The following is a 9842-nucleotide window of genomic DNA, read 5'->3' on the forward strand; positions in this document are numbered from 1 at the left end:
ACACACACACACACACACACACACACACACACACACACACACACACACACACACACACTTTAGTCACTTAAGACACAATACTTGTAACACACTAATTTATAAGAGTATAATTCGAATTATGGATGTAAATATTTTATACTATTTCATTTCTTTTTCTTTTGTTATCTCCCTTTCTGTTGAAGTCTGTCTCCTTGCACATGTCATAAATACAATACCTCCACTTTGGCCTCTCAGTTACAATATCCTTCCATTTGCGGAGCACATCACCTCATTTCAGAATGTCATCTATCTAAGGAAGCCAACAGATTGCACCAAATCTTTKCTTAAGTGCAGTCTCCCATCCTGAGCAGCACAGTGGTGACAGTTTGGAACAACTCCCTTTTTAACAGAAATAAAACTCTCCAACAGAACCAGGCTCAGTGGCCATCTGCCTTGGCTGACTGGGGTTTGAGAGGGCAGGGAAGACGTGCAGAGAAACACAGAGCCAATGGTCCAGGTGTCAATTCTCTGGGAAGAAAGGCAAATAAAACCCCACATTTTTGATAGAAATAATTACAAAAACTAAACRTGGAGAGTAGAGCWAGTAAAGAYGGCAGCCGAGTGAGGAGWTGTGGTCAGTTTGTMCTCCAGCAGTCTGAGCCTGAAGCAGCACGAGAAGTAAACCTGCTGTTTGAGTTATAAATTTAGAAAAATGAAGCCAGATTAACACGAGAAACAACTGAGATGGCACTGAAATATTTTGTCCACTGATGATGATGATAAGAAAAAATGGGTCTCCATTCCTTCATGAAGTACTTCATGTGACTCAATAATTTCTACTAATTTTCTTAATTAGTTCGTACTTTTTATCAGACTTGATTGTGCGTTATTTCTGTGTTTTTGTTTTTTAGTCCTTTATTTGCTTCTCTTTTCCCACATATTTTGTCAAAACACTTTAATATACATGAATTCATCCTCTACAAAGTTACTATTTCTTTTTTTTTTGCTCTCTTTGAATTGTTCATCTAATATTTAGTTTAAATGAATAAACTCAAACCAATAATGCTAAATAATGAATATGACATAAAAAGCATTTACCWGCTGCAGTTAATTTCTTTTTTCAATTTATTTGAATGTTTTAAGTTGTTTGAAACCAAACTGTGTATCTATAAATGTGATTGTGTGTATTCTCCCCAAATGAATCCTATAATTTGATCTGGAGTCACTTTAAACAGCATGTTGTCAGTATAAACCTCTTAGATTKGATTGTTGCTCAAAAGTCCAGCTGAGTGTAGTTTTACTTCTATAAAGTCACCTTCAGCTGTTTACCCTTGATTGCATGTTAAAAGTCTTTTCTCCTCTGCATCTGTATGCTTAGTAGGGATGTGTGTTGTGGGTGTTTTGTAGGATCCATTAACAAGTATTGGATTGACAGGAGCCCAATGTGAATACATCGTGCTTTCCAAAAAGGAGAAAATGCATTCAATAATTTCCCTGTGGGCTCTCAGACTGAAGGTGTTTTTCACAAGTTTAAAGTGTAATAACTCAAGAAGCCTGTTACAAAGAGGAACATATACGTACAAAAGATAATCTCCCAACTCGGGTCYCATTTAGCTTGGAGTCTTCTTCACCTTGAGTTAGTCCGTTCAATTCATTATGCTCAACATAAAAAACTCAGAACCTAAATGTAATGGCGCCTGGACTTCAAATACGATGATCTTCAGCTTTCWTAGAGTTTAGTCCTTGACCTATTTCTTAACCTCATATAATATTTATTTGGTCAAAGACAGTTTCTTTTTTGAATCAGTCACTGCATCAATTCTTAAGAAATAAGTCACTTTTTCATGAAGTGTATTTCTCTGGACAGTGAGCTGCCCTTTGGGGGTAAATTAAACCCAGCTTCAGTGATTTTGTTATGGAGCTGTCAAAAGGTACAAGATAAACATCACTTTAAATTTTACAATAAGGGCATCAACCCAAAGTTAACTATTCTGGCGACGTTTATAATAATACACCTTTTATTGTTAAGTTTAAACAAATTTAAATTACATTGATTGCAGCAGCAGAAAAGGCTCGGTCCCCTAGGGTACGATGTTTGGTCCTGATGGGGGTCAGAAGGTTAGAGTCAGAGGAATGGAGATGTGGGTAGGAGAGTAATGATGAAGCAGGTTGGTGAGATACGTGTGTGTGTGTGTGTGTGTGTGGGGGGGGGGGGGGGCTTGTTGAGGGCTTTGTAGGTGATGAGTATTTTGTATTGTATGCGATGCTGAACAGGGAGCCAGTGACGATTTTTCAGAACAGGAGTGATGTGGTTGGTGAGAAGGCGGGCAGCCGAGTRTTGGATATACTGCAGCTTTTGCAGATGTGTAGATGGAAGTCCATAGAGAATGCTATTGCAATAATCGAGTCTTGAGGTTATGAAGGCGTGGATAAGTATTTGAGCAGTTTGAGCAAATAACTCCGTTTCCACCACTCAGCCATATCATCAATCACTTCACTCTGCAGACCAGACTGAAAAGATTTATGACAAATGTGTGCTCATAAAGGAACATAAAGTAGGAACTTGGCTGTCCTATGAGAGGAAGGGGACATAAACACATTGTTTTTGGGTGAAAAAGGTTCTCAAACACAATCCTGGAATAAAATCAATATAAATGGTAATGGCTGACTTCACAATTTGCTCCTCTAATTATTGATGCAAATAAAGTTTACATACCTCCCAGTTCTTACAGTCAGAAAATGTTTTGCCCATTAAATCCTAATGTGTGCAATAAAAACAATAAGGAAACTCACTTCATGCAATTTCTGCAAAAAAGTCTTTTAATTCAAGGAATAGGCAAACAAATATAAATCACCCTCCTTTTTTCTCTTATTTGGTTTGGTGGGGATGGGGTCTCATTATGGACTGTGAAATAATTCTCATTCGWGACCAGAGCACCATGGATGGAGCTGATAAAAAAAGAAGAAAATGAAGGTAAATTAAAAAAACAGGTTTGCAATCAAAACATTCTAGTAATGTCTTCTTTGCGTGTTATAATTGGAATATTGCAGCACCTTGACTCTTTTCCCGTCCACACACCGTCTGCTGATCATTGCACCGCCCTGCAGCTACTAAGAGAATTATTTCAGGTGCAAAATGTCAGCAGTAACCTGAGGAGATCTCATTGCATGGTTCGTGTTAATAATCTCTGAGCTAAATGTTGCCCTTTCTAGAAGTGAAACTCCAATGAATAGACTGTAGATGGAACAGTAACAGCAGCAAAAATCWGTTTGCAGTGCACTTCAGTGATTTACATGGTTTTCAGGACCACAGATGGGAGAGTGTCCGCTGTTAAACTGTCTAAACCTCAGTAATTTATACAATAAGAATAATTTTATTTCATCTGACTTCAAGTTATTGTGAAATAGTGTTTAGTTTAGTTTAGTTTAGTTTAGTTTAGTTTAGTTTAGTTTAGTTTAGTTTAGTTTAGTTTAGTTTAGTTTTTCTGTGCAGCGTTAAAAGAAGACCTCAGATATGGAGTTGTTGAAACCCCAGCTTAACCCTGAATTTTCATTCTTGCTGCTTTACTTTCATCCCTGAAAAGCATGAAGCATCCCTACCTGTAAAGTCACAGCAGCCTTTTTGAAAGACTTTAAATAGAAGTACAATGCATCTAAAAAAATATAATAAAAATAATTAGCTTGTGTTTATCATCAGTTTGCATTGATGCTGCACCAACAGTAACTCAAGTGAACATTAAAGATTTGCTTGAAACCTGTAGAGAACAAACTATTTACAGTCATATGTGTCTCTGTTGTTTCACATGATACTGTTACCTCGATGTACATATGACACTCTGTTCTGCCTCGCATTAATTACCTTCCTTTTGTGGGATGTGCTTTTATGTTTCAGCTTTGGGATTCAGCATGATGGCCACGGTAATGACTGTGAACCCATTGGGAAAGGACCTTTTGTCATGTCTCCTCAGCTTTTGTATGGCACCTTCCTGCCCAGGTGGTCACGCTGCAGCCGTCAGTACATCACCCGCTTCCTGGAGTAAGTACAACAGAAAGTATTTTATTTAAAAAAAATAAAACTCAGTATAAGTATTTTATGTTTCATATTTCTTATTCAATCCSTGTTTTCAATGGTAAAGACAAATGTGCCATTAAAGCTGCAGTAGGTAACTTATAAAATCTGTTAAAACTGTCCTGACCGTTGGATATGAGACAGATAATTTGTGAGAAAATAAAGCTCCTCTGGCTCCTCCCAGTGGTCCTTCAGCCATTTGCAAAACCACACTGCTCCCGGTCAGAAACAACCAACAAGAGRTAGAGGGTTGTCTCATCTGCAGTTTAAATTGTGTAGTTTGATAAGATGCTTGTGGCAGCTTTTAAATGCATAATGTTGATAGTATAATGTTGTTCCCCTTAATGGGGAAGAGCTAGTACGCCAGTCATTTCAATGCCCTGAATGTTTCATATGGTCGTTGCATTTGGCCACTTCATTATCACCCCTTGAGGACCCTCTTCACCTCGGGGTGCTAGATAAATGTCTACCTGTTTGCCAAATTGTGACACATTGGATTGTATGCTGCAGCTGGGAGAACGAATGTCCCAAACAGGTTACTTCAATTTGGTGTAAAATATGAGAGCAGACAGTGTCCCTACAAAGCCAGGAGCCAGGCAGAAAGAGAAATCACACACACGACAGGCCCTGGAGCAGTGTGGTTATCCTGACTGGGCTTTCYTGAAAGCAGACAGGAAACACAGACAGGAYTCCATGCAACCTTCAGGTGAAAATGAAGACCCCAAACCCAGACCCAAACCAGTGGTTATTCCGTATGTTGCGGGTGTTTCGGAGAAACTGAGACATTTATTTTCTAAACATGATGTCCCAGTAGCTTTCAAACCTCAAAACACATTACGGCAAAGGCTGGTTCACCCCAAAGATCCGGTGCCCCGGCACAAACAGAGCAATGTTGTATATGCTGTTAAGTGCCAGGAGGACTGCGACCAGTTATACATCGGGGAAACAAAGCAGCCACTGTTCAAAAGAATGTCCCAACACAGACGAGCTACATCTAATGGCCAGAACTCTGCAGTTTTCACTCATTTACAGGCCAGCGGTCACTCTTTCAGAGATGAGGATGTTCTCATTCTTGATAGAGAGGAACGTTGGTTTGAGAGAGGAGTAAAAGAAGCCATTTTTGTGAAGAAAGACCGTCCATCATTAAACAGAGGTGGAGGCCTCCGTTTTCAGTTGTCCCCCTCCTACAGTGCTGCTATTGCCAGTATCACTCCACCCCTGTTAACAATAAGTGTTAATTAGGGGTCAACGATAGCCATGTGATGTGAGTATCAGTCACATGGAGGCAGKGCTTAAAAGCCTGAATTTTGCCTGAAACTCTCAGACTGAAGAAGTCTCTTGGAGGAGAGACGAAACGTTTCATTAGAGAAGAACCCGTCCAGAAGACCTACACATTTTTTTTTATTTTTGGTGTAAAATATGGGTCATCCTGTCTATGGGACAGTTAAATATTAAATGGACTGAACTTATGTAATACCTTTCTATCAGTCAGGATACTCAAAGTGCTTTACACTACAATCTGTGTCCTCAGTTGGCAACCCTTGGGCAGCTTTGAAATTAGTGCTTACTGGTCTAATCCAGTGGTTTCCACCCTGATTCTCAAGGAACCCTATCCTTTGTGTTTTACCCRTTTCCCTGCTATTCAGCAGGTCTTCAGAAGACCAGGATCAGGACCAGAAGGATCAGGGTTGGAAATCACTGCTTTAAATGTTGACATCAAGAGCTTCTCTGAGCTTGATGAGACAYTTTCAAAATATAATATTGACTTAGTTTTATGGTTTTTAGTATTGCCTCTGGAAGTCATTGATTCTTTGCCATTTATTTTTAAATAATAAATCAAATAACATGTAGCTATTAATCTACTCAGATTCAGTACTTAGTGCTAACATTTATTCACAATGCTAACGTTTAAACTAGCATTATACTATCAAGCTCCTYGGGAGTGGAGAAGCTGAATTTCTGGCTGACTGCTGCTAACTAGTGGTCATAGGTACAACCCAAAAATGAACTGCTGTCATGAAAGTTTACATTTTAAGCCTTAGTTAAATATTGATACAGTATTGGGAAATTAAATGTTGCAGTTTTTCAGTTTATCAATATTTTCTTACACTTGCAATTGGGCCATATATAACTCAATAAATTTTTCACAGGTATTGCACTGAAATCTGGTTGGTAGTAGCAGAGACTGATCCTAAAACATGTTCTGAGTGTTAGAAACTGTGCAATAYTGTCTAAAATGTTGCCATTAACTCCTAAACATAAACTTTAATGTACATCTACAACAAMATAACTTTATGAGGAAGCCCGACTCAAGCTGGCTACGACCGTGGAAATCTCAAACATAGTTATAACTCAGTCAGTTTTACAGATAATGAATCTATAATAGGATCTGGTAGGAGCTGAGAGTAATTTACAACACATATTTTAAATTGTGACATCTTGCAATATTACATAAGATCATGCAAAAAAAAAGTTTTCATTGTTGGACCAAAATGGCTATCAGCTATTCTCAGCATCAATAAACCCTGGTTGCTGCTGGCAAAGTGAATACTTCTGTAGTAAACTTGCTTTGAAATTGTCACATATGTATTCATCCTTTTGGCTTAGATAAAGATATGTTGAAGTGTTAGATGTGGAAAATATAGTTCTTATAGTTCCCTCAGATACACAGGAATCTATCAGAATCTGTGTTCACATTGAATTCTTCAAATTTAAACGGTTGAACTCAGATCTTTCCTTTCTGAACTGGATTAAAATGCTACCACCTGTGTTATTRTAGCTGTCACGGGGCTGATTTTCTGCCATTGTTAAAGTGTTCTTGGTGGAAGCACGCTGACGGCTTTCTTTTGACACGACAWATCAGTACGCAATCTCAGTATGCCTTTAAAACCTTATTGTAGTATATAATAGACTCCACTCTTGGTCATTAACAAGAAGTATGTGTTCCAGTTGATTTATTGTATAAAAGGCTACAAGTCATTTTATAATTTGTCTTGTTTCTTCTTGTTTCTGTGGCGACCTGCAGTCACCAGTGTGTATTTTTTGAACAGCAAATAGGCATAAAACCTTCTTCATGTTAACTTTTCTAATCCTGAGAATTCTGTTTATCAGCATGATTTACATCCTTGTGATAATTGCAAAATAAATTTAAATACTCCCTTATCTCATTCCTTACTCCACAGCAGATAAACATGTTTATGCCTCGGTGTGATCTGTTTTAAAAGATGTCTACCCAAACATGGCACTTTCTGTAGATAAGATTTCTGCAGCTGTAATGAAATAGAAAATGCACCACAACAAAGCTATATTTCAAATTTTCCCCACAGAAAAAAGGGGCTTAAAAATGTCACCAAGTTGCTACCTCAAAATTCATCTCCTTGTTTACTAAAAATATTCTGCATTCTTTTAACTCCTTTGGTGTAAACGGCAGACTCTGGTGACACTTCATAACTCATGTGCCGGTGCATCCCCAGCAGAGATGGTAAGAAACTACGTTATGCACATGCTGATCTTCCAAACAACTGCTGCTGGGTGTCATTAATTCTGTCCTGATGCATCTCAGTAATCCAGGTAAAAAAATCAAAAAGAAAAAAATTGTGTAGGTCTTCTGGACGGGTTCTGCTCTAATGAAACGTTTCGTCTCTCCTCCAAGAGACTTCTTCAGTCTGAGAGTTTCAGGCAAAATTCAGGCTTTTAAGCCCTACCTCCATGTGACTGATACTCACATCACATGGCTATCGTTGACACCTAATTAACACTTATTGTTAACAGGGGTTGGAGTGATACTGGCAATAGCCGCGCTGTAGGAGGGGGACAACTGAAAACGGAGGCCTCCACCTCTGTTTAAGTCATTAAGTCATTAATGCTGTGGTGCTGAGATCATGAAGTGCTCTGACTTCTGAGCTACATCAAGGACGAGGGTCTTCAACGTTCATGAGCGGAGTTGTCGCTCAGTGAGTGTTCAGGGACTCACGCTGTTCACCTGCTACAAAGGATTTTATTTCAAAAGCTGGGGTCATTATTTTATTAGCCACTTTTTGGGTTAAGGACAGGAGTGAGTGCTATGTGCATTATAAGTTGAAATAAAAGCAGAATGATTTTTTTACCCCTACTTTTCACTCAGAGATGACAAATTTGTTCTGAATCAAACTGCCACCAATACTCCGAACACTATACTGTGTACTCGTGTGTGTGGCGGGGGGCAGAGAAAAGAGATGTAGAAAATAATTTAAGTCAAAAGATCTTTTCTTTGCTTTAACCCATGGAGATTGTACATAACAACATTTTGAAGATTTTGTCATTTTTCACCACCAAAATAAATGTAAAGTTTTAGGTGGCAGAAAGATGGCAGGTGATTTATAATCCAAGAACACATTTTTTTGGTTGTGTATATGTATATGTGTATATATATATATATATATATATATATATATAAACTGATTTTGGCATGTTCTTTAGGTTTTGCATTTGTTTATTATCCCACGGCAGCAACTAAAACTCAGTCTCTGAAGTATTTTTCTGCATGCTCACCCATTTTCAGTACAGTCTGCATCTCTGTCAGCTTTACAGTCAGCTGCTGACAACAAAGACTCGACTCTCGGCTCCAACCGCACAAGTGTCGAATGTCTGAAGCGTTTCAGTTCGATTGCCCCAGTTACTCAGCTCTGAGCATCTGGAATCCATTTAGAAGGCTCTTCAGCTACATGGCAGAACGGTAGCTTTCAGACTGTACAGGAGTGAGACAAAAAAAGAGCCCCAGAGTGATATTTGCATTGTGAGAGTCACAAAAGCTCATTGTCTGTGTCTTTGTGTGTAACAAAGTGAAAGACAGCTGAACTCAGCTCAAAAAATATATGATATATGAATGTTTTAATTGGGCGAAATTGCTCAACTCTGTTACACAGAATACTTTTGTCTTGCCCAAATGCTAAAAACTGGAACCATTTTGTATTAATCTTGAACCTCACAGTAGAGCTTTAAGGGAAAATTGTTTCAGTTTGGGGGAAAACAAAGCATTTTATGGAAATTGTTCTGAAGTCTTAAAAACCCTAGGAGAAAGGAACGCTCGCTGAATGATTGTTTTAATTTTCAATTTGGTCGTAGTAGTCCAACTGTCTCATGGATTTTGACCTCCAAACTTAATTAAAACAACATTTTTTATTGTTTTCTTTCAACACTACTTTTACGTATGTTCGTTTTTTGTTTAAATTGCTGCTTTGACCTAGATTTCTCTGATTTATGTATTTCTGCCGCTTAACACCAGACAAGGCTCCTATTGTATGAGGCTTTTGTTATCTTCAGAGACTCCCACAGTTTGCGCTGCCACGGAGTTTTGATCTGGAGGTGTCATTTCATGTGGAATGTAGGAGGTCACACTGAGCTGAGTGCTGATATCATCACATGGATGGGCAGCACATGAACAGAGCCATCTTTTTATGAGTTCAAATTCCARTCTTTGCATTCCTGAATAAATCATGAAGATGATGCTTGTTCATTTATTTACTGAAACAAAACAAGGGAAAATATGCAATACATGGTTTATTTTTATATAAGTTTTTTTTATGTATAAGGCTTGAAGGCAGAATTAATTAACAAACAATTTCTTGAAAAATTAGCTCTGTTAATTGTTACAAAAGACACAAAKGTGCTCTCTGCTGCCATCCAGTTTCATATAGTGACTGTTGCCATTTTATTCCAACAGAGACCAAAAGAATGATTGTTTTATCCCTGTCATCTGTCTCTGTAACCTGATATGGGTTCAGTTTCTTTGGTACCTCAGTTCGCACCTTTATTT

At 38.3% G+C, this 9842-nt stretch overlaps 1 protein-coding gene across 1 annotated transcript in view; it reads left to right on the forward strand.

Annotated features, from left to right (window-relative positions):
• The window catches only part of adamts7 (a disintegrin-like and metallopeptidase (reprolysin type) with thrombospondin type 1 motif, 7), a 142552-nt gene that overhangs the window by 48869 nt on the left and 83841 nt on the right, over positions 1–9842 (forward strand). Inside the window, exon 8 of the mRNA XM_014001567.1 lies at positions 3872–4015. Within this exon, the coding sequence (XP_013857021.1) occupies positions 3872–4015 (144 nt within the window). The remainder of the gene's footprint in view (positions 1–3871; positions 4016–9842) is intronic.

Source organism: Austrofundulus limnaeus, unplaced genomic scaffold (assembly GCF_001266775.1).
Source record: "Austrofundulus limnaeus strain Quisiro unplaced genomic scaffold, Austrofundulus_limnaeus-1.0 Scaffold9, whole genome shotgun sequence".
Lineage (NCBI taxonomy): Eukaryota > Metazoa > Chordata > Actinopteri > Cyprinodontiformes > Rivulidae > Austrofundulus > Austrofundulus limnaeus.